Below are 25,094 nucleotides of genomic sequence, written 5' to 3' on the forward strand. Positions count from 1 at the left end.
TCAGGAAGCTGGTGACTGGGATGCTCATAAATTAAAGGGCACATGAATGTTGCTTCATCAAAAACAATATCCAGGATTTTTCCACTCTGTGTCTCCAGATCTTTCCTGGGGAGCCCTCACTAAAAGTGGTTGTTGCCCACCTCAGTCCCCTGTGGGGTTACAATCACAGTCTGTGCTCTGCAGGACTGAAATAAGGTCTGGAAAGGACACAGCATGCCAGAGTCCTGGAGATCAGCTCACAGACCCTGTCTGTGAAAGAATTCCACTGGCCAAGGCCCCGTGCCCGGGTGCCAGGGACACCAAGGGGGACAGGACACCCCAGCAGTTCCCAGGCAAAACAAGCTCTCCACTCTCCAGCATTACTGCCAGGACCAACCTGCTCAGAAACCCATCCTACCAGCAGTGAGATCAGAGTAATCCAACAATGCCCTCTGATGGTGGAAACAACCCCTGGAACAGCAGCACTCTCTGGGCTTCAGTTTGGGCTGAAGGTGCCAGGGACAGGTGAGGACACAGCAGAGGCTCTGATCAGTCACAGGCACTGCCCAGCTTTGCTCTCTGTGGCCAAGGGTGGGATGGGCTGCAGCCTGTGGATGCCAGGCTGGATTTGCATGGACACTGGCAGGGCCAGGGCCAGGCAGGACATGGGCAGGATGTGGCTCTGGCCCACGGCAGAGCTGCCAGGCAGCTGGGAGAGCTCCTCGTGCCCTGAGAGCGAGGGGGAGCAGTGCTGGGGCAGAGATCACCCTGTACCAGGTACCTGTGTGCTCCATGGGCCCCTCTGGGCTCTGCTAACACCTGTGTCTGCCCCAGAGCTGACAACTCACCCTGACATGAGCTTCAGCTCACAGGGACAAGCCTCTCTGGGTAACACAGCCTGTCCTGTGCCCACCGAGGGGAGGGACAGCTCCTGGCTGCATCACTGCCTCACTGGTGGGCATAAAGAACTGTCCTTCAATAAAGAAGTGCTAAGATGCCACAACACTGATGTGGCATTTCTTTTTCTGCAGCCAGAATTATTCCCCTGGGCCATAAGGAAATCTTTCTGTGTTCTCTTTCTCCTTGTCGGGCTCCTTCTGGTTCAGAAATCTCTCTGTGTTTCATAAAGCTGCTCCTTCCTTTCCAAGCTCAAAACCATCTCCTCCACCCTTGGCTGCGACCCCACAGCAGTCCTGGCCCCTCTCCACATCCCCCCACCCAAGCCAAAGCCAAAACAGGGAGGACAGAAGGGTTTGGTGGCTTTTATTAGGACCGCAGCCTCTCAGCTGGTTTGTTCCATTGTCGCAGGCTCAGAGAGGCCGTGCCACGGCAGGCTGAGGTGCACCCCAAGCAGGGCCCAGGAGGGGCCCAGAGAGCCGTGGGCAGGTCCCAGAGCCTGCCCTGCACCGCTGGCACCGCAGGGTCCGCGAGGGAAGGAGCCAGGTCCGAGCCCTGCAGGGCAGCGAGACAGCCCTGCTCAGGAAACCTGTCCTGACACAGCCCTGATGCGAGACAAACCCAGCCACACCCGCAGCCTCCCTCCGCCTCACGAGGGACGGGTTTTCCTCAGCTCTTCATCCCACCCCATCCATGCATCTCCACGGGACGACAGACTCGACCAGCCGGTGACAGGGCTAATTCAGGGCACTCAGCCCACCCCAGCCCCTGAACTGATCCACCTTCCTCCATCCTGCTGCCCCAACCCAGACCTACCTTGCTCCTTGTCTTGTCCTCTGATCTGTCCTCACTTGGGCACTGCAGGAGAGGAGACAAAACCCCTGAACTGTCCTTGTCTTACTCCCCTTTTGAGTCCCAAAAGTGCCACTGTGCACTGCACACCCCAACCCTGCACACACCTGCTCCAGACAATCCCACACAGCACCTCACTGCAAGCCAGTGACCCCCAGGTCCTGCCTGGGTGACTGTCAGTGCCACTGTCCCCAGCACAGAGCCCAGCGTGGCTCTGGCCAGCTGGGCTGATCCCAGCCTGGGCAGCAGGGCAGGGGGATTCTGCCCCTGTGCCCCCTCAGCTGAGACCCCACTGCAGAGCTGCTCCAGCCCTGGGCTTCCAGCACAGGAAGGACCTGGAGCTGCTGCAGAGAGCCCAGAGGAGGCCACGGAGCTGCTCCAAGGCCTGGAGCCCTCTCTGCTCTGCAGCCAGGCTGGGAGAGCTGGGGGTGTTCTCCTGGAGAAGTGAAGGGTCCAGGGGCCTCAGGGCCCCTTACAGAGCCTAAAGAGGCTCAGGGAGAGCTGGAGAGGGACTGGGGACAAGGGTCTGACAGGACAAGGGGCAATGGCTCCCACTGCCAGAGGGCAGGGCTGGGTGGGATTTGGGCAGGAATTCCTCCCTGTGAGGGAGCTGAGGCCCTGGCACAGGTGCCCAGAGCAGCTGTGGCTGCCCCTGGATCCCTGGCAGGGTCCAAGGCCAGGCTGGATGGGGCTGGGAGCAGCTGGGACAGGGGAAAGTGTCCCTGCCATGGCAGGGGTGGCACTGGGGGGGCTCTAAGGTCCCTTCCCACCCAGAGCATCGTTCTGGGACTCGACAGGGCCCTGCACAGATGCACTGAGGATGTGCCTGTGGGGCCAGCAGGGCCAGCTGGAGGGTCCAGCAGCAGCTCCCAGAGCTGAGCACTGACCCTGTGCCACACCAGCAGCCCTGGAGCTTCCACATGGACTGGGGTGCTGGGGCTGCCAGACTGAACTCTGCCCATGTGGGATGTGAGGCAGAGCAGGTCTGGGGGCAAGAGAGTGCTTGGAAGCCACAGGAGGGGAAACAGAAGTGCTAAAGGACCGTGGCCAGCACAGGAGTTGTGGACACTGTGCAGGCAGTGATCCTCCACGGGCTGAGGAGGGGCTGGGGAAGCAACACGGGGCAGGGCTGCTCAGAGGCTCTGCTGGGGCAGGGAAATGTGAGAGGAAGGTGTGGGCAGGATCCTGAGACATAAAGAAGAGCAGCCCAGGTGCAGGGGAGGTTCACACACACCCCACCCGTGGGACAGGAGCAGGGGCAGCCAGGCTGGGCCAGCCTCCAGCAGCTCCTCTGGCTCTGCCACTTCTCATTTCCTCCCCATTTTTTTTATCCCATGAATAAGGAAAGGTGATTTCAAGATGCTTCAAGACCATAAACCCAAGAAGCCAAAAGTGCAGCTCCACAGGGCTGCCCAGTGTCCTCGGACTCCCCCACAGCCAGGATCAACAAAAACCACAGCACTGGGAAAGTGAGACCTGGAAAAGGCAGGCAACAGGCAAGGGCTCCTGCTTCTCCTTCCCCTGCAGCAATCTCACCTTTCACATCCAGTCTGCAGTCCACCGAGGCTTCCCCCAGGGCGTTCACAGCCTTGCAGGTGTAGACGCCCCCATCGAAAGGGCCGGGCTTGCGGATTTCCAGGGAGCACACGCCCTGCTCGATCAGCGCGATGTACTTGGGGTCCTCCCGGATCTCCATCTGGTTTTTCAACCAGATGATTTTGGGCTGAAAGTTTAAAGCAGGGAGAGAAGTGAGAAATCTAACTGGCCCCAAAATGCAGCCACCTCTCTCTGCCTTTGCCTTGGCCCTGCCCAACGCTTGTGGCCACGATGGGAATCACAACCAGAAGTATTCTGAAGATCCAAATCTCCACTTGTGAGCCCTAACCACTGCCCCACCCTTCCTCCCCCAGCACAGAGGAAACAGGACTTGGCTTGATCTAAGCCAGTCTCCCATCTCCATGCAGACACACCCCGAGCAAGCCCCAGTCTGACTCAGAAGGCAGCTGCAGCCCCTCAACCCCCATCCAACAGCACCAACCACCTCCCAGACACCCCCAGCCCCACAGGAGAAAAAGCCCCAGAGGTGTTCCCAGGCCGAAGCTGCCCGAGGAGCAGCAGGGACCTGGGGGAAGCCCCTGACGGAGCAGAAGAGGTGAGTGCTGTAGCCCCGCGTGGTCGTTCGGTCTGTCAGCGGCTGCGTGAACTTGGGAGGCTCCATCATGTCCCGCTGGGGAACCTTCTCTGCCTGGTAAGTGGTTTCTGAGGAAATAATTAATTCTAGCCTCAGGCTGCTGGGCTGACCAACACAGGAATTCAGCACGAGGTGCCCAAACCCACTCCTGTTCCCTTTGTAAGATGTCATCTGGCCCGACCCAAGGACCTGGCCCTCAGCTCAGAGCAGCCCTGCTTCCTCATCCATCGTGCCATGGCAGTGCCCAGGCCCTGCAAGGATCAGGGGGACGCCACTCCCCAAACCCCCTGTGACACATCCTGTGTCCAGCAGGTCAGACCCAGCCCAGGCACAGTCTGGATCTCCCACTCCAACCCCAAATCTCCGTCCATGGAAATAAGAGTTGGAGGGAAGCTCTGCAGATGGCAGAAAACCCTGGGTGACTGTGTGCTACCAGGGTGGATGGAAAGAGATGGAAGGAGAGCAGGGCTGGTTTTGAGATCTGGCCCTGAGTGTGGGCCCAGAGCCAGGGATGCTCTGACCCTTCCCAGCTGCTGCTTCCAGCTCATCCCAAGGATGCCCAAGCCTTGTTCCCTTCAGGGGCTGAGCATAGCTCATGCTTTCTCCCAAGGAGAAATGAGAGGACATTTCTCCTCATTTCTCATTTCTCCTCATTTTCTCCTCATTTCTCCTCCTGCGGGGGCAGGGGAGCCCTGGACCTTGGGGTGCTCAGCCTCACCCCCTGTCCTGGGCACCAGCACCACTCGGAGGGAGCCCCCCGGGCCAGGACTGCTCCTGCTCCCCCCTCCCCAGCCCCGGGGGCAGGGACTCGTCCCCACTTGTCTTGTGGATGGAGGCCAGGGCGGGGGCCAGCGCGGCGCTGTCGCTGAGCCCGCAGGCGTTCTCGGCGAACACGCGGAACGAGTAGGTGTTGCCGATGATGAGGTCGGAGATGGTGCAGCTGGTGCGGCTGCAGCGCTCCAGCACCGTGAACCACTTCTGCGAGAAAACGGGGAAAAGAGAGCGCTGAGGAAGAGAGAGAGGCTGTGCCGCGGATGGGAAGGTGCGGGGTGTGGCGGGGGTGCGGCTGTCCCTCCCCATCAGGGCATCAGCAGCAGTGCCCCGGCTCACCCCGCTCTTCTTGTCCGACTTCTGCACCCTGTAGCCCTTGATCTCGGAGTTCCCGTTGTCCGCGGGGGGACTCCACTCCAGGGCCACATTAAAGCCCCACACATCCACCAGCTTCAGGTTCTGGGGAGGGCCAGGTGGCTCTGCAAACACAAGCGCCCTCAGGGTGACATCCCAGTTTGCTCCCCCCATATTCTGTACCTTGACCAGCCCTTGGCCTTGCTTTTCATCTCTCCTCCCCCTGGGCACACAAGGGATGAGAAGCTGCAAGGGGCAGGGCTGGCAGGAACCCTGCAGCCCCAACCAGAGAAGTTCACTTGCATGATCCTGTCAAGGATCCCCCTGGAACGGGGACTCCAGAGTCCCTCGCCTTGCTGCTGTCGCATCACACCCCACCCAGCACAAGACCTACCCAGCCAAGGGGAGAACTGAGCCCCAGCGTGGTCCATGCTCAGCTTACCGACCACCTGGATGTGCAGGGTGGCCCTGTCCTCGGCGCCGTTGATCCGCACGGCCAGCTCGTACTGGCCCGAGTCGCCGCGCTGCGCCTGGCGGATGTAGAAGACGGTGTCCCGCGCCGTGGTGCGGATGTGGATGCGGCTGGCGTCCAGGGGCTGCCCTCCCTTGGTCCAGCTCACCTCAGGCTGTGGCTTCCCCTGCACCAACAGGCAGCTCAGGAGCCCCGTGGGCTCAGCAGAGCCACCCCGACGTGTCCCGGCAGCAGCAGCCGGGCGCCGCCTCTCCCACCCAGCAGTGCCCGGGACAGAGCTCCAGCTGATTCCTGTCTCACTCACAGCAGCCATCAGGCTCCAGGGATGAGGCTGGGACCTGCTGGCTCCCCAGGGTCCTCATGGAGCAAGCCCGGCTTTACTTGCCAAGGCAGAGCTGTGCTCTCACAGTCCAGGTGCTGAGCTCAGGCTCCAGCTTAGCACCAGGGCTTGAACTCAGCAGACAGGGAAAGTTCATGTCTTAGCATGGCCAGCACAGAGTCCAAACTGGCTGTGAGACGTGCCATGGACAAGAGCCTCAGCTCAGGGGCCTCTCACTCCCTCACCATGTTTCAGAGCCAGCTGTACGGTGGAGATGCTCTGCTGATGTCCCAGACAAGATGAGAGAGATAGCTGGGGAGACAACCTCCAGCCTAGCCCAGCAGTGTCAGCACTGCTCTGCCATCACACAGCCTGGGGCTGCCCTCCTCCAAAGGATGCTGGTCCCCTCTAGGGACCCCAGTGCTGTGCTGTGGGACCCCAAGGCATGTGGCCAGGAGCAAGGGCTGACTTATTGGCTGAGACAGCAGCAACAGCCAGCCCATGTCCTGATGTGTTTGGGGTTGTCCCACAGCAGCATCATCAACAAAGATGTAGCAGGGGAAAAATGGGATCTGGACAGGAAGAGGAGAGAGATTCCCACCCCATCACCCACCCTTGGCTCGTGGGGCACAGGGACCAGGCCAAGTCAGAGCACAGCCAGACCCATGAGCTAACTTGCAGGAGCTAACCTAGAGTGAAATGCCCAGCAGATGGAAGCCCAAATCACCCACCTACCTGAAAGGGGATCATGATGTTCACAGCGTCCCCCACACGCCTGATGTACGTCTCCCGCAGGTGCCGAGGCATGCGGATCTTGGGGAGCTCTGGGGACCAGGAGTTCAGGTTATGGGACAAGGAGCTCCCACCCTTCAGCTGCCTGACCCTCCCTGTGCACAGAGAAAACCCTCCCAGCACGGCCAGCTTCTCCCTCCCATGCCCTGGGCAGTGCTGCTGCCCTGCAGGGCTGTGCCAGCCTGTCCCACTGCCTGTCCCACTGAATCCATCCCTGGATCCCACGTCACCAACCCAAGGGCAGCATCCTGATGGATCATTCACTGCAGCCAGGCTCTGGAGACAACCTGGCTCAACCAGAAGGGCCACAACACAACCTGTGTGGTAACAAGGCAGAGAACAGCATCTCCTAGCTGGGAAATGCTTCTCCCCCTGACTTTCCAGAGGCACACAGCCCAACTTCCAGCAAGGACAGGGCTGGACCTCCACCTCCCCTGTGCACCAGGCCACTGAGACACCAAGGAGGTGCCTGGTCATGCCACAGATGTGGAAGCCTAAGACTGGTGACAAAGTCAAACATCCCCAATGAAACATAACAAAGACAAGCAAAAGCCCCACTGGAGAGCACTCATGGAGTGTGTCCCTTCCCAGGGAGGAGCAGAAGCTGCACAGCTCTGCCAGCTCAGTGACACCAGGATCCCTCTGGAGCCCCTCAAAAGGAGCTGGGAGTCCCTGTCCGGGTCAAGTGTGCACGAGCTTCACCCTGGCCAGAATAAACCAGGGCTGGGCCAAGCAGCTGTGAGGGCTGGGGAGGGCAGGACAGGCCCAGATGTCCCTTCCTGACAGCTGAGACCGTCCCTGCTCTGCTCGGGCTGTGATTTCTGCAGGATCCATCCCCAGTGCTCCCCCTGGGCTCTCAGCAGGGCAGGGAAACCTGACCCTGGGGAGGAATGTCAATTCATGGCTGCTCTCCCCAGCTCCCCGTGCCTCGCTCAGGGAGATGGGGCTGGCCAAGGTCAGTGCCCCAGTGACAAAGGGCCGTGGTGGGAAGGCTTTTCCCTGCCCTTGTTCCCTGCAAAATGTGACACATACTGATCCTTCATCTGCCTTCTCCTTGTCTCTCTCCACCTCCCAAGCCCACTCATCCCACCTGTTGTTAATCTCCGTGCTGTCCCATTGCTGCTATTTAAAATCCCCTGGGGTGCTATAAATGAACTGGTGTGATGTACAAAATGGAGGCTGAGAGAAAATGTGAAGGCCAGGAGGCAGCAGATGGGGAGGGGAGGAGAAGGGAGAAAAGAAAAAGAAGAGAAGGGAGGGAAAGGGGAAAAAAGAAAAAGAAAAAGAAAAAGAAGAAAAAAAAAAAGAAGAAGAAAAAAAAGAAGAAAAAAAAAGAAGAAAAAAAAAGAAGAAAAAAAAAGAAGAAAAAAAAGAAATCTAGTTGTGTGTGGGTCTCTCCATTCTTTGGATTTTACACCTGTACATGCCTGGGACAAAGCTCAGACAGCAGGGACAGGATGAGGAAAGCACAAGCTGAGCATTTGGCATCTCCTGCCAGTCCTTCACACCCCAGTTTTCCCAGTTCTTTGTGGTTTGGTGGGATGGTTTTGAGGTCAGAGGTGAGCAGCAGCCACCACCCCTAAGCCACAGCCACATCCTCAGAGCACACTGAGCAGATGGACCCTGCAGAACCTTTCCACAGACTGAGAGTCTTCTCCAAGCTTTTCCTAAAGCTGGTGGTTCCTGAAATAACTTTTCTTAGTATTACTACTTTTAAGCAGCTGAAAAATCTGATGTATTAAGTAACAAGAATGAGAATTAATAATTCCTTCTAGAGGGAAAATGTGTCTGTGTTTGCTGTTTTCTGAGTGTAAACTGCCCCTGCCCTTCTGCATCAGCCTCTGCACATTGGCAGCACCACGAGAGGAATGTGAGTCTTGCTAAGCATGGGAGCAACTCATTCATTAGCGAGTTCAGCATGATTAAAGTTCCCCTGCTCCAGACAACCAGCTCTTGACTTCCCTGAGCTAGATAAACAGAGCTGTCCAATGCTGCTGTGGCACATTTGGGATGTGACACGGCCAAGGCAGGAGATGTGCTCAGGGGGAGGTGGATTCTGAGCTCTTGCCATTTAATGGGAAAATGTGGCTCAGCCTTTTGAGTCCTTCACCCCCAAAGTTCCAACATCAGCAAGATTGTGAGGTCAGGAAGCTTCTCCCAAGGGAACTGCACACAGTCACTGTGAATAACATCTGTCATGGGCTGGATGTGACCTGTGAGAGGCTGCTCAGGCTGCAGGGCTGGACAGATCTTGTTGGGGAAGATGAAACATGAGAACCTTACAAATATGAATGCTCAGATTCTGGGAATGTAGAAACCATGAACGAAATTGAAATGAAAGCCACATTTGAGATGCCAGGCCTTAGTTACTGAATAACCCTGACACAATAGGATGGCCCCTGAAGGTAATCCCCTCTTGACAGAACAATGCCCTTGGCCAGAGAGCAAGCCCAAAGGTCCAAAGAGCAGTTTTTAAAGTGTAACACACTACGGTAATATAAGGATTCCTATAGGCTCTTTGTAAATACTACAGAATTTGTATCTTGTATTACATTGGTTAATGGAAATTAGAATATTCATCATGGAAGAAGATTTATTGCATTGTAAACGGGATTTGCTCTCCTCTTCTTTCTCTCTCTCTTTACTCTCCCTCCTGCCTTTGCCCTCTCTCCCTCTCTCTTACCTCTGTCTCTCTTCTCCCTCTTCTCTTCTTCCTCTTCTTACTTCTCTTCCTCCCTCTTCTACTACCCCACTACCCTTTTATCCCATTGCTCTTTCTCTCTAAAGGGGAACTTTAATCTCTTCTTTTCCTCTGACTCTGGGCTGTGCCGGGCAGCTGTTAGCAGGGCTCTCTTACAACAAACTGCAGCTGTGACTTTTATCTTGTACAGAGTGAGTGAGCTTTGTCCCCTCCCGTCTCTGGCCGTACAAAGGCTCCCCCAGGAGCTGGGCAGTACTCACGGAGGATCTCCCTGACGAGCACGGGCTGCTCCAGGGTGGCCGGGACGCTGGCACCGCCCGCGCCCACGGCCGCCACCCGCACGTGGACCTTGTCCCCCGAGCTGAGGTTGGGGACCGTGCAGCGGGTGGACAGGAAAGGCTCCTGGTTCACAGCTGTCCAGGCTGAACCTGCAACAGACCCAGCACAGCCTCGGGGTGTGCCACGGACAGACAGACACCCCGAGCAGGATCAGGGGCCAGAAGCACCCCGAGAACCACTTCCCTGGCAATGTGGAATGACTTGGGGCACCAGCAGAAAAAGGGACTTTGGAGGGGAGGCTGGCCACCCCTGCCAAGGAGTGTGGGGTATGCAGTGCTGGCAGCAGCTCAGCACGGAGCACGAGGACATTTGCAAGCAAGACAAGGCATGGGGCCAGTGAGCACATCCCTGCTGACCAGGTGCATTTCTGAAAGGAAAGATCCTTGGAGCTCCCTGCCAGCCACTCTGCTCCTCTCACTGCCCAACGACAGCCCTGGGGCCCTCCTTGGTCCCCACAACCCCTCCACACTGGGCCAGCCCTGCTCAGGACGTGCCCCTGCCCAGGTGTTTCCAGGTGTTATTCCTGCTTGTAGGGCACTCAAGACCTACCCAGAGCCTCAAACTCAGCCCAGAGCTCAGCTCTCCCCCAGCTAACACAGCCTTGCCATGTGCCAAACCTCTCAAGATGTTTCTCACTTAGAAAATAAACTGCCCCAGTGCCCCCAGGACTGGGTGTCCCAGGCATTGAGAGCGTCCCAAACATGCCAGGGTGTGCCAATCCCATGGGCACCTTCTCTTGTTGATGGCATTGGAGCAGCCAAATCCCACCAGATCCTCTTTCCCTTCACCACTGGCATTACTGGGATCACCCCTCACTCAAATTTCACCATATTTCAGCCAAAGAGAGTCTTGAACCAGCCCAAATACAGCAGCCCTGTGGCCCCTGAGTGATGACAGAGGGACTGGAGCTCTCCTGTCCTCCAGCAGACCCAAAGCAAGCCAGGAGGGCTCCAGAGTGGGCCCTTTGGGTGCTGTCAGACATCTGTCCAGGAATGGCTGCATCTCTCCCTGTCCCATGCAGGGACACACATCCCACCCAGTCACCTCTGCACCCCCAACGATGGCAGCCTTGCACGGCCAAGAATGTGTCTGTGGTGTGTGCCACAGGCTAAACAGCTGAGGATCAACTTCCCTGAGCTCCATGGGCCACCTGGGTCTCCCAAACAGACCCTTCACCCTCACCCCAAAGCCCAGCAGGGCTTCAAGAGAGTGCCCAAAACACAAATCTCATCCTCCCATCCCATTCTGCTGCCCAGCAACACAGCTGGAGAGCCATGGACAATTGCTGGGTAACTGCTGCCACCTCCCAGTCCATCCTCCATCCATGCCACTCCTTCCAGACATACTCAAATCTGCTGATACATGCCCAGGACCCCTCCCTTCCACATCCTCCCATTGTATCCCCATTCCTTCCACACTTCATTTTGGGCAAATACTTTTCCCTTCTTTTCTTGGTTTACCATCCCAGCCCCAAGTCTGCAGATCTCCAGTTCATCAGAGACCATCCCCAAGGGGTGTGCTGGTCTCTGCTCCACACCAGAGCTGGACATAAACAGTGATTCTAAACCTGCTCCAAGCCCCTGCTGAAGACAATGGAATGCCCTGTTCCTTCATGAAAAATAAATAACCGTTCAAAATGCATCTCTTTGGGCAAAGAAAGGGAATTGTTGCAGGGGAAAATGCTCTGCCGGGCTCCACCCAGCTCCACCCCATCCCGCAGCCAGGCACCATCTCCCACACCCGAGGCAGGGCAGACCAAACCTACTTCCATCTTTGCAGATCTCCACCACGTATCCATCCAGGCCGGCCCGGCCCGTCTGCTCCGGGGCTTTCCAGGTGAGTGTGAAGGAGTTTTCAGTCACTTCTTCCACGGCCAAGGACAGGGGGCAGCTGGGGGGCTCTGCAGCAAACCCGCAGCGCTGAGGGCAGGGCTCCATCCCTGATGGACCACTCAACCTCCAGCTCTGTCTTCAGCCCACCTAATCCCCAGCCCCATCCCACTGCAAAAATATCCTTGATGACTTCATCCCCTGTCCCTTCTCGCTGGCATATCCCCTCCACGCCTCGCTAATGTCCCCTCCCGCTGCAGTGCTCCCCACTCACCTTCCTTTGGTTTCTCCGGTTCGGGGGCTGGGGCTGGGGCTGGGGGCTCAGCTGGGGAATCTCCTGCAGGCTCTGGGGTCACTTCTGCTCCAGCTTCCGTGGGGACGGGAGCAGACTCGTCTGTGGGGGCTGGGGGCTGCTCGGGGGGCTGCTCGGGGGGATGATCCGGGGGATGCTCGGGGGGATGCTCCGGGGCTGGGGGTTCTGCAGTAACTGGGGCTGGGGCCGTTTCTTCCTTCGGGGCCGTTTCTTCCTTCGGGGCCGCTCCTTCCTTCGGGGCTGCTGCTGCCTTTTTCTTGGCCGCTGCCGGAGCCGGTTTTTTGGCCGGAGTTGAGGTTTTGCCGGTCATGGCTGCAGAGCCTCGGGGCTGGACAAGGGGCTGCTCTGGGGTCTCTGCTCCGTTCTGGGGCTCCTGCCCCGGACAAAGGTCTGTGCTGCGGGTCGGGGGTCCCGGCTCGGGACCAGGTGTCTCCACTCCGGTCTCTGCTGGGCGGGGGGAGCCGGTCCCTGAGCCAAAGCCGGGCCGGGTGACTTTTATAGGCTTGGCTGGCACTTGTCGCCTCCGTGCAAACCAATCTGCCTGCGCAGGCGGGGCGGCCAGGAATAGCCACCGGGAGCTGCACATTCAGCAGCCTCGGCTCCCCTCCTATGGGAGGCAGCGAGCGGGCCCGGCCCCCCCGGCAGCCCCCCGGGCTCCCTCCGGACCGGCTACCGGGGCCAGGTCACCTTCCTGCGGGGACTTGGCTCCCGAGCCAGCACCGGCCCTCTGGCCAAGGGCTTCCCCCTCAGTGCCCCCAGTCCCCCTGGACCCCCTCTGGACCCCCTCACCCCCCTGCCTTAACATCCCCCACCCCTGTGAATCCTGCACTGACCCCCCAACCCACCTCGTGTCCTCCCACAGTCCCTGTGACCCCACAGGTCCCTCTGCCCTTCCTCAGCCTCATCCTCAATCCCACTGGGCTGGAACAGGTTGGAAGACAATTTTTGGGTTCATCTGGACCAACCCAGCTGCCCATACCCCTAACCCACATTTCTGGGGAAGATAAATCACTCACCAGCCCCCTGCCCTGTGTTCTCCAGCCTCTGCTCTGCCCCATCAACCATCCTTGTCCAGGGAGAGCCCAGAACTCATGACCAGCCACCCCACTGTTACCCCAAACCCAGATTCACCCCAAATCCCCCAAGTGACCCAGGAAAACCCCATTAATTCTCTGCATCATAGGCACTAACCCCCTGCCTGCCCCTGTTCCCTTACCTGCCCTCATGCTGTGCCTGAGACACTATAGAAGTGTCTCTGTATCCCTAATCTTCCTAATTTGGGTTGAGAGAGGGTTTTCCCTATTGCCCAGCTAATTCCCTGTCTCCAGGGATGCTGCTGTGGAGCAGCCAAGCAAGCCTGGCTCTCCTGTGGTCCCCAGAAAACACCTCACACGTGAACATCAGGGGCAAGAGGCATCTCTGAGACAGCCAGAGCCTGAGGCTTGTTCTCTGCCAGGCCAGATGATCCCAGCTTTGCTAACAAGGGGTGGTCTTCCAGGTGGGGGGAGCTGTGGTCACCCAGGAATGGGAGGGAGAGAAGAAAGAGCAAAGCCCCATTGGCCAGGCTGGTCTTTAAATGGATGGTGACATCCCCAAAAAGAGCCTGAGGGATACACCCCAGCTGCAGCAGCATTGTTTCCTGCTCCAGGAGGGATATTTTTTCTCTCCTGGTTATTTGGCAGCTGCACAAAGCCAGGATACCATGGCATGACGTTGATGTCTCAGGAAGGGTCTGTTTGCTCCAAACAATGTGATAACCCGGGTGTTCCTTGGTTACTTCCCCAGTGAGGAGGAATATGACTGATAGAAGTTCCACCTTACCCAAAATACCTTGGAATGCCTGAGCTGTGAGGCAGGAGGGAGTGATGTGGGGCTCCAGGGCATTTCTGTGCCTGCATGGATGGGCACTGGCAGCTCCTTTCCTGCCCTGAGTACCTTGGAGTGGCTCAAAATTGCCAAGCCAGCCATGAAGCAGAAAATTCCCTGCAGCTGCTCTGGCCAGAGAGAGGACAGGTCCAGCTGCCCAGCCTGGCAAGGAAGGGCTGGAGAGGATCGTCCATCCATCCTGCTCCTGTGTTGGCTCCCAGGGACCAGCTGGAGGAGCTCTGGTTTCTCCATGCCCTGGCCCACCAGGATTTCACCTGCCTTGGATGACCTTGGCCCTTCCTTGACTCCTCCACACAGGCCCTGCCTTGATGAATCTTTCCATCAGCTCACAGGTGGCCAGTTCCAGATTCCCACAAACATCTGCTCAGGCATCTTCCTTATGTCTTTCTCAATCATGATGTCTAATCTGAACAAAAAAAAAACCACTTCATTGCAAAAAAATGGGCTTGTTTTGATTACATGTTAAGAGAAGCAAATTAAAGAGCTCAGACAGAAAAAAAAAAAGTCAACACCAAAACTCCAGTTCACAGGGAAATCAGCACTCAGATTTCTCTCTGATTTCAGTTTGGGAGAGTGCAGCTGAAAATTAAATACTTTCCCCAGAAAAAATAAAGAACATCAGTGCAATAATTTCACTTGTAGGTCCCAATCTGAAAGAAACTTGGATCTGTCAACCTGCTCCATGATGTTTGGATGCTTCTGCTCTGTTGAGTCAGGGGTGACTAATAGGTGACGAGCAGTTGAATCAATGTGGCTCATCAGCCACTGCTATCTGGGCCACATTACCAGAGTTTATTGGCATCTTGTTTATTCACACATCCAGCAGGGAAACGCTGAGGAGCTGCTGTCCATGGCAAAGGCACCAGGGGAGTTGTCCCAGCTCTGAACCAGAGCTTCCCACAGGAACAGGAGCCAACAATTCCTCACCCACCACAATGGCTTCACCTGTGGATTCACAACAGAGACAGAAAAACTGCTGCCAGGAGGTGATTCCACCACCAGGACAGGAATGGGCTGTCCCAGCCCCAGGTTTTGAGTGAGGGAGCTCAGATCAGTCTGGTGATGGCAATGAAAATCAGGGGCTGTTCCTGCAGGCAGCTGGGAGGGTTCAGCATTAAACATTCAGTGATAATTTAATATCAGCACATTTTTGCCTGAAACTATAAGTATTTCAGTATTTATCTGAAATGCTGGTTATCCAGTACAGAAAGCTGGTACTTTTATAAATTGGTTTTGACCTACACTTTCAGCCCACCGAGTCACTGATACATTTCCTTACTTATTTTGCAAGTGAGTATAGGTCTAGATAAGGGGAGTATCTCTGATGCCCAAAGGGATCAGATCCTCCTCATGCCACTGTTATTCCAGCTCCCCCTGATGATGCAGCACAGTGGTCCATCATTTCCCAGCTGGGTTTGTTTGACAGGATCCCATTGCAAAAAGGTGAATTTGTTCCCCCAAACCATCAGACTGGCCCATCCACCCAGACTCCCAGTTGAGGAAACCTTGCAAGGGGGAATGGGGGAACCCTCCCAACCTGGCAGCTGGTGCAGGGAGATGGGAGATGCCTCGAGAGCTGGGGCAGATCCTGGAGGCTGCCAGAGATCAGGAGCAGCCCCTCAGCAGGGCTCAGGGTTAGACAGGAGGTGCTGAGATCTCCCCAGGAGTGCATCATGAAGCAAAGGGGAGATGCCAGAGCCTGGAATAAACAAGGAGCTGATGCCACCAGGGTGGGAAGGAGCTCCCTGGAGCTGCCACGTCCTCTCTGCTCAGCCACTCTTGTCTTCGTCCCCATGAACGTCTCTGGAGACCCTGGTGGGCTCTTTGCCCCCCAGCAGGACTGTGAAAGCAGCAGGTGGATCCACACCTGGCACTGCAGAGTCTGGGCATGGCACCCTCTGGTCCTTGGCACAGCCGTGGGTTTGGCCAGGGCAGAGGAGGGATCAGTGCCCAGGGAGGGTCCCCCACAGCCTGGGCCCAGGGTCCCTCTGCCAGCTCCAGGGGGATGAATTCAGAGTCAGCCAACAGGAGAAGTCACCATCCCCCCTCCCTTTGGGCACACCCAGCCCTGCACACATCGTGTGCACTGTGAGTCCATGGGAGACATCAGAAGGCCAGAAAAATGCCCAATTCCCTGAATTTCAGCAGAAAGGAGGTGCCCAAGCCCCTGCAGGGGCTCTTGCTGCTGGTCACTGGAGTGGATTCCTGTGTGAGTCTGTGCCCTCCTTCCAGCTGCTGTTCCTGCCCTGGCCTGTCCTCTCCCCAGGGTTAACCCAGATCTCCAGAAAACCAGGGAACTCCTCTGGAAAGCACACAGTGCTCAGCCACAAACACCAGCAGGGCACTTAGGGCAAGCTCAATGCCCTACCTGCCACCTCCCACATCCCATATCCCACCTCCCATATCCCATATCCCACCTCCCATATCCCATATCCCATATCCCACCTCCCATATCCCACCTCCCATATCCCATATCCCATATCCCATATCCCATATCCCATATCCCACCTCCCATATCCCATATCCCATATCCCACCTCCCATATCCCATATCCCACCTCCCATATCCCATATCCCATATCCCACCTCCCATATCCCACCTCCCATATCCCATATCCCATATCCCACCTCCCATATCCCACCTCCCATATCCCATATCCCATATCCCATATCCCATATCCCATATCCCATATCCCACATCCCATATCCCATATCCCACATCCCATATCCCACCTCCCATATCCCATATCCCACCTCCCATATCCCATATCCCATATCCCACCTCCCATATCCCATATCCCACCTCCCATATCCCATATCCCATATCCCATATCCCATATCCCATATCCCACATCCCATATCCCATATCCCACCTCCCATATCCCATATCCCATATCCCATATCCCATATCCCATATCCCACATCCCATATCCCACCTCCCATATCCCATATCCCATATCCCATATCCCATATCCCACCTCCCATATCCCACCTCCCATATCCCACCTCCCATATCCCATATCCCATATCCCACATCCCATATCCCACCTCCCATATCCCATATCCCATATCCCATATCCCACCTCCCACCTCCCATATCCCATATCCCATATCCCATATCCCATATCCCACCTCCCACATCCCATATCCCATATCCCATATCCCATATCCCATATCCCACCTCCCATATCCCACCTCCCATATCCCACCTCCCATATCCCATATCCCATATCCCATATCCCATATCCCATATCCCATATCCCACCTCCCACATCCCATATCCCATATCCCACATCCCATATCCCATATCCCATATCCCATATCCCATATCCCACCTCCCATATCCCACCTCCCATATCCCACCTCCCATATCCCACCTCCCATATCCCACCTCCCATATCCCACCTCCCATATCCCATATCCCACATCCCATATCCCATATCCCACCTCCCATATCCCATATCCCATATCCCATATCCCACATCCCTGCTCCTGGCTCCAGCTCCCAGCAGCATTTCCAGCCCTGCTGTCACTGTGATATTCCCAGAGCACTGAGTCAAGCAGCAGAGGCAGGCAGCAGGTGGGCTGGGACCAGGCAAGGTTTCCATTTGTCTGTCACACACAAGCAGACACTTACTTCATCCCAAAGCAATGACTGCAAGCAGGGGCTCCAGGCCTGAACTGGGGCATGGCCCCAATTCCCTCTGCCAAAGCCCCCCAGGAAAGTGCCTGTCCAGGTGTCACCCCGGGACAGGAATTTTAAGCAAGTATTGCTCTAAAATATTCTTGTCTGGTCCAGAAAACACAACCAGGCAATAAAACAGGAACATCTCTGAGGTGCTGAGGAGCAGCTCCTGCTTGGTGGGCATCCCTTGGTGGGCACTGGGGCCAGGTTCTAACAGCCAGGGGTTCCAGAGCTGTCCCTGAGGCTGGCTGCAGCCCAGCTCACCCCAGCAGCAGCAGTTTCACCCACTGACTCTGCAGTAGCCCCTTGTTGAGGGGAAGAGTTGTCCAGCCCTGACACAAGGGTGGAGTCCCCAGCCCTGGAAGGATGTACAAGCCAAGTGCCAGCTGAGGACATGGGTTAGTGGTGGCCTTGGGGTAAGGGCTGGACTCGAGGATTTTAAGGGTCTTTTCCAACCTAATTGATTGTCTAATTCCATGATCAGTCAGGGTTCACCCAGTTCCAGGTCCCCCAATGTCTGCTGCTGGAGCAGCAGGGTGGGTGCCCAGACCTGCTGGGATCAGGAGCTGCCAGGTGCAGGCAGGGGATGCAAACACCCAGAACCAGCTTTTGGGCAGTTATTTTGGGGCTGTAATGGAATAATTCTCTTTCAGGATGGATGGGGTAGAAAAATAGGGAAACCCAAGCAGAGTCCTGAATTTGCCCCGTGACTTTCTGGGAGCTGAGCCAGGGAGCTCTGTGTTCCCTCCAGGCTGAGACAGCACTGCAGTGGAAAAACCATCACAGAAAGACATCAGCTGCTGCCCACAGCCAAAATGGGCTCCCCAAGGCCACCTGTGGGGCCACCACAATGACAGTGACAGTAGGAGGGGACAGCCAGCCCGAGGCAGAGCTGCAGGGCAGGAGCTGCAGGGCAGGATCACAGGGCAGAGCTGCAGGGCAGGAGCTGCAGGGCAGGATCGCAGGGCAGGATCACAGGGCAGGATCACAGGGCAGAGCTGCAGGACTGACCTGCAGCAGCTGCTCCCAGGCCAGCAGGAGCTCTCACACCCCTGGTGTCACCTGAGCTGTGCCCAGCAGCAGTGCCAGTCCTGGGGCACTGCAGGTGTCACCTGAGCTGTGCCCAGCAGCAGTGCCAGTCTGGGGCACTGCTCTGCCTGGGGTGGGTTTTTCCAGCCCTGCCCCACTCCTGGGGCTGCCAGCAGGAGCTCACCTAGGACAGGAGCCCCCCAGGGATGGGGCTGTGCCAGCCCTGGTCTCCTCACTCTGCCCAGGGTCACCTCTACAGCAGCTGGAGATGCCAATAAGGCTCTGTCACCACCTGCCCTGTCTGCCTCTGCTCTGGGGCACAGAGAAGCTGCAATTAGCAACTCAGATTTTTCTTCTTCATTAAAACCAGGAGCTCAGGAAGGTCTGAATTCTTTCAGAGCCCCTTTGCTGTTTTTTTTCTGAACATTTGCATACAGGGGCTGGAGCCACAGCAGCTGCTTCTCTCTAGTGAGCAAGGAGCTGGGAGGCTCTGCAGGAGAAGGGGGAGGGAGCAGCTCAGCCCCAGGCTCCAGCAGCACCAAGGGCCAATGTCAGTATGGGCTGGGACCAGCAGGGAGCTCAGTGTTTGCTCTGCACAAGGACAGGCACCATTTCTCAGAGCCTGCTCTGCTCATTTCCTCACCTGCAGTCCCAGGCAGGACCAGGCACTGCCAGTCCTCAGGAGGGTGTCCAGCCCTGCCCTGGAGACCTTGAGGGACTGAAACCCTGCCAGGGTGCCCCATGACATTGGCCAGTAACAGCCCAGGGTCAGACACTCCTGTCTCCTTTGACCTTCATCAGGTACTTGTTCCTCCAGCAAGGGCTTAAGGCACCTTGAGTGTCTTCAAGGCCTTTGCCCCTACCTAGTCCCTCCTGGAGGGCCAATACTGGTTTCTCCACTTCCCTTCCCAGCTCTTCCCATATTTTCCCACATGCACCATCTCCTTCCCTGTGCTCTCCCCATCCCCTCTTCCCCCTGCTCCCAGTCCCTGCAGGGCTCTGCCCAGCCCCATCCCTGTTGAGCTGAGGGCAGGCAGGAGCAGCAGCATGTCCTGCAGCCAGACCTGCCCAGCCCTGGGGACACTGGTGCTGCTGGCCAGCCTGTTGCAGATGGGGCAGTGATACACCAGGAAGGCCTTGAGGCCAGGGTGGTGCCCAGGGTGTTTGGGAAGGGCTGTCCCTTCCCAGGATCCTTGGGAGGAAATAGATCTGCTCCCTTGCTGGGACCCCACAGCCTCTCTGACCCAAACACCTTCATTTGAGGACTTCCCTATTGTGTCCCTCCCTGGACAGTTGCTGGGTCAGAGGGGCTGTGAGAGGGTTTGGAGCATCCCCAAATCCCAGTGACTTCTACCAGGTCCCAGTGACTGGTAATACCCACCAGTTTGGGTTGTCCAGCAGGGCCCAGCTGCATCCTTGCATCCTTTCCCTGCTGCCACCAGGGAGCATCATGAGGACACTCAGTCCAGCTGTCCTCATGCTGGGCCCTGCCAAAATTCTCCAGATAGTGAAATCCTCCCAGACAAGCTTTGGAAATGTCTGGTGCTTGGAGTCCCTGGTGTCCCCAGGGAGCCCAGCCCTGCTCTGGATGCAGGGGCTTGAGTGCCACAGTCAGGTCACCCAGGGCTGCTCCCTGCCCTGTCCCTGTCCAGCACAGCCCTGGGGAAGCATTTCCCCAAAGCACCTCCAGAGCAGCTGGCCAAGGCACGTGCTCAGAGGTTAAAAGGGGTTGATCTGTTGATCCAATAATCTGCAGAGAAACAGCCATGGAAGATGCTCCAATCTCATCCTCCTTGTCCATGAGCAAGTCAGTGCCAGAAGGACACTGGTACAAAACCTCCAGCTGGACATGGCCAGGGACAGTGAGAGGCAGGGGTGAGGCTGGAGGTGGCTTTGGCTCTTCCCATCTCCTGGGGCTGGGAGGTGGCAAAGATCCCAAGGGAAGAGATGGGGGTTCTTCTGGCTCCCCAGTGCTGACTCTTAAGAAGGATGAGAATTTCTCAGTCACACAGAATTTGAGAGCAGCCCTGGGAAAGGGCTTGGGGTGCTGTTCTCAGGTGCCCCAAGGCATGTGCTGAACTCAGAAAGCCCTGAGCCAGCTGGGCTGATCTCCCAGGCAGGCAGCAGGGGAAGGGGGATTCTGCCCCTCTGCCCTGCTCAGGTGAGAACCACCCCCCACTGCAGAATGCAGAGCTGCTCCAGCCCTGGCTTCCAGCACAGGAAGGACCTGGAGCTGCTGGAGCCAGCCCAGGGGAGCCCATGGAGATGCTCTGAGGCTGGAGCCCTCTGCTCTGGAGCCAGGCTGGGGAGCTGGGGGTGCTCACCTGGAGAAGAGACAGCTCTGGGAAGAGCCCTAGAGCCCCTTCCTGTGCCCAAAGGGGCTCCAGGAGAGCTGGAGAGGGAGTGGGGACAAGGGTCTGACAGGACAAGGGGGATGGCTCCCACTGCCAGAGGGCAGGGCTGGGTGGGGTCGTGGGAAGGGGTTCTTGGCTGTGAGGTGGGCAGGCCCTGGCCCAGGTGGCTGCCCCTGGATCCCTGGCAGTGTCCAAGGCCAGGCTGGACAGGGCTGGGAGCTGCCTGGGCTGGGTCCTTTCCCACCCAAACCAGTCTGGGATTCCATGGCACAGCGGGCTGGATGCAGGGCCCCAGCCCTTGCCCTGTGGGAGCCCACCCTTTCTGCAGGCTGGAAATGCCCGGGATCCCCCTGTAAAGCCCTTGGGACCTCTTGGGGCACTCAAACCTTGCAGGAGTGCCAAGCCACGTGCGGGGCTGTTGCAGCCCTGGCTGGTGCTGAAGGTGAGAAGCTGATTTATTTTCACAACCTGCAGAGCCCTGGGGATGTGGACGTGGCCAGGCTGGGCACCAGAGATGCTCTTTTGTGTCTCTGGCACACTGACTTCAGAGTGGAGCACTGGGACTCTCCAAAAGCCAGGGTGTGACCCAGTCCCATCCCTCCACCTGCACAAGGAAGAACACCTTTGCTGGTCCCTCCTTGGTGCTGCTTGGGGTTAGCTCTTCCTGCGGGGTGCAGGAGAAGCTGTGCCATCCCTTTGCACCCCAGCTCAGCAGCTAGGAGAGACAGGGGGACAAGGAGGGAGCTGCCAGGACCAGTTATCTGATCCCAGCAGCTCCAGTGTAAACTTAGCATGGCCTTTTGGAAAGTACTTGCTGTGGCAAAACACACAGTAAATCACTGCTCTGAGTGCCAACAATATTTTGAGATTAGCAAATCTTAAAGCTTGCTTTGGGGTCGTGAGCTGGAGCCCTGCCAGTGTAACTGGGGGAGTCTTTCTCACCTCACACCCTCCAGCTCCCAGGGGTTGCACCAAGCTGCAAATCCTTCTTTTTGAAGAAGATGGGTAAGGTCGGGCTCAGCAGTGCCTGTGAGGTCCTGCAGCCCACTCCTGTGGGTTCTCACTCCCAAGGAGCAGGACTGACCCTCTGGCTTCTTTGCCTTTTCTTTCCAGACCACCTCGGAAAATCCCCAGTTTCCTCCCTCATTTTATCAAACAAACCCAGCTCCCAGCAGTTGCCCCAACCCTTCCCAGCATCATCCTGTGCTCCCTGGGACAAGTCCCCTGACCTCCAGCATCACCCCCGACCCCTCCCTCTCCAGTGTCCCAGAGTCCCCAGAGTCCCCAGTGTCCCCAGTGTCCCCAGTGTCACCAGTGTCCCCAGAGTCCCCAGTGTCACCAGTGTCCCCAGAGTCCCCAGTGTCCCCAGAGTCCCCAGTGTCACCAGTGTCCCCAGTGTCCCCAGTGTACCTAGAGTCCCCAGTGTCCCCAGTGTCCCCAGTGTACCCAGAGTCCCCAGAGTCCCCAGTGTCCCCAGTGTCCCCAGAGTCCCTGGTGTCCCCAGTGTCCCCAGCACTGGATTTTCCACAGAAATGCCCAGGATTTAAAAGTTACCTGGGAGGTGGGACCCTGGTGCTTCCAGACATGCCACAGGTTTCCCAAGCTCAGCTGAGGGTTCATTCAGCTGTGAGACAGAGAAGGGAGAAGCCCTTGGAACTGAACAGAAAAGGTTCAGCAAGTACCTGGAAGCCCCAGCCAGGTGCATTCCAATGGAGAAAATCACCACAGGCTCTGCATCCTGCAAGAGATCAACCCCTGAAACACCTTCCCAAAGGCAAAATATCCTGGAGATGGCATTTTAACCCAGGATAAATCACTGGGTCATCATGGGAGGTCCTGGGGAAACATGCTACACTTGAGAGTTGTGTGGCTTGACCCTTTCCAGGTCATTTTGGAGTTTGGATGCAGCTGTCTCTGTTGAGAATGCCACAGAGGAAACCACTTCAGTCCAGAGCAATATTCCACCAAAGTTCTGGAATGTGGGACTGAAACCCCGATTTCTGCTGCTCTTCCATCCGTGCTGTTCAAGTGAACACTCTGATTTATTTCAGGCTTAGAGCTTCTGCCACTGAGTTCTCAAAAAGATTTGTGTTGGCCACAGAAGGTCATTCCTGTTTGTATCAGGGAGAGCAGAAAAAATTGCTTGTCAGAAGGGCATTGTCAGTGTAGCTGAGCTCCTGTTCTCTCTGGAAATATTACAAAATAAAAAGCTACTAAGGTCAAGTGTAAAAGCAACAGAGGCTGATATTAAAAATAGTGTTCCTGTTTATTGGCATTGTGGGACAGCTCCAGCCTGAGATGCTGTGTGGAACTGTCCTCAGAGTGCAGGGAAAATAATTCAGCAAAGCAGCATGGAGCTGTGTCAGGGAAGGGTCAGGCTGGAACCCAGAGGTGCTGGCACTGCCCAGGCTCCCCAGGAAATGAGCAGGGCCCCAGGGCTGCCAGAGCTCCAGGAGAGTTTGGACAGCACCCTCAGGCACAGGGTGGGATTACTGGGGTGTCCTGCAGGGCAGGGTTGGACTGGAGGACCCCGAGGGTGCCTCCAGCTCAGGGGTTCTTGTGGTTCTGTCAGCTGTGGTTGCCCCTGTGCCAACAGCAGTGCCAGCCCAGCTGGGAGCCTGTAAGCTGAGACGTCCCCTGGCCAGAAAACAGCCCCAGAGCACTTGCCCTGCACTGTATTTGCAAAGGGGCTGCAGCCCTGCATGAGCCTTCCCCGCCCACCCTGCACCTCTCTGCCCAACATCCACGAAATGCCAAAGGTGGATGGAAACATTCGGGGTTAAAGCCATGAGGTGCAAGGAAAGGTGGCCAGATTGCCTTTGTTTTCCAGTGCCTGGGAAATTTGGACCCTCCTCTACAACCACCATGGAAAACTTGGGCCCAAATCTTTTTCCATGCAAAAATGGGCCATTTATTGGTGTGACTTTGACATGGGGGTCTCGGCACCCAGCAATTGGAACATCGAGGGCTTTGGGCAAATAAGGGATGTGCCTCGCTAAGAAGCTGAGGTCCTGATGTACCATGAGGGTTGACATCTCTTTCCCTTGCCCAGTCTGGGTCTGGTTTGCTCCTGGCCTGGCTCAGAGTGCCCCAGCTGAGCCCCAGCAGGTGCCTCTGCACCCACAGGAAAGGTGGTCCATGGCCCCCTGTTTTGGGGTGCTGGGAGGAGCCACGGAGCACGGAACAGGGCAGAGAGTGAGCATCAGCGGCAGGAACGGTGCGAACACGAGTGTGCTGAACCCACATCCTCAGCCCCAGCACAAACCTCTGGGGAGCCAGAAAAGCAGGAGGATAAATTCTCTCCGGTGGAGTTCCCCTCTCCAGGGAGATTTCTTTGCTCTGATGCCGCCATCCAGTGGGAGAAACTCTGACATGGGAGAGGCTGGGAAAGAGGGCGTTGGGCTCCCCACCACCCCCGGCGGCCTCCCTGCCAGGGCTGCTGCCCCTGCCCTCCGTGCTCCGCTTCCAAGCCCCGATCCCAGCCCGGGTGCGAGGGTGGAACCGCTCCCCCGGCGCCCTGAGCGGGATGGGAAGGAGGGAAATGCGCCGGGTCAGGGAGGAAGGAGGAAGCTGAGGTGCGGGCAGGATCCCAGCGGTGACACCGCTGTCCCGGGGCGATGCGGGGGTCGCTCCAGACGCTCCCGCTCCCGCTCCAAATACCCGCGGGATATTTGCAATCCGAGCACACCGTGCCTGTAGAAAGCCGAATTCCAGCGCGTATTAAGCAGCACCGGGACATCAAGAGGGGGAAAACAGCCAAACACAAAACTGCCTGGGGCCGGTCAGAGAAGCGAAATGACTTTGGCAGCAGCGCGGCGGCGAGCGGGGGAAGCGCGGTGGCCAGCGGCCCCCGAGCCCCCAGTGCGCCCGTTTGTTGTCCCCACGGGCGGTCGGACCCCCGCAGAAAGGAGCTTTCAGCGGGAATGTTCGAAAGTTCAGCCGCTCTCAGCAAGGCGAGGTTTGCTGGATTGGGCACAAAGGGACAGTGTTTCCCCGGGAGCGGGAGGTTTGTGGCTGGATCACGGCGCTTTCATCCCGCACAGAAGCTGCCTGGGCGGAATCGCGGCGTTATTGAGGCGGGGTGGCAGCCAGAGACTTGCCTTAAAGGGATGGGGGAGGCGGAGAACTGTGTTTATGAGTATAAAATCAAAGAATTTCGGGGGTTTTCTTCTGGCTGAAAGCAGCAGCTGTTTTCCTAAAGTGGCGCAAATTTTCAGGAAGCAAGCGTATTCCTCCAAAATCGAGGGGAAAGCCCCTAACATTTTCTCTGTGCCAAGAGGAAATTTGTCCTGGGAACAAGCCCTATGCGCAAACAAACACACTGTCCTCTC

The 25,094-nt window shown here is 57.0% G+C and overlaps 1 protein-coding gene across 1 annotated transcript; it reads right to left on the reverse strand.

Annotated features, from left to right (window-relative positions):
- Positions 1–1,223: 1,223 nt before the first annotated feature.
- Positions 1,224–12,303, reverse strand: MYBPH (myosin binding protein H). Its single transcript, XM_056511317.1, has 11 exons — positions 11,771–12,303; positions 11,433–11,567; positions 9,589–9,756; positions 6,571–6,659; positions 5,487–5,682; positions 5,030–5,169; positions 4,738–4,897; positions 3,851–3,987; positions 3,265–3,451; positions 1,693–1,734; positions 1,224–1,431 (listed from the first exon to the last, which is right to left on the reverse strand). The coding sequence occupies exons 1-10, from the start codon at positions 12,117–12,119 to the stop codon at positions 1,724–1,726; spliced, it is 1,572 nt and encodes a 523-aa protein (XP_056367292.1). The 5' UTR covers positions 12,120–12,303; the 3' UTR covers positions 1,224–1,431; positions 1,693–1,723.
- Positions 12,304–25,094: the final 12,791 nt, after the last annotated feature.

Source organism: Oenanthe melanoleuca, chromosome 26 (genome assembly GCF_029582105.1).
Source record: "Oenanthe melanoleuca isolate GR-GAL-2019-014 chromosome 26, OMel1.0, whole genome shotgun sequence".
Classification (NCBI taxonomy): Eukaryota; Metazoa; Chordata; class Aves; order Passeriformes; family Muscicapidae; genus Oenanthe; species Oenanthe melanoleuca.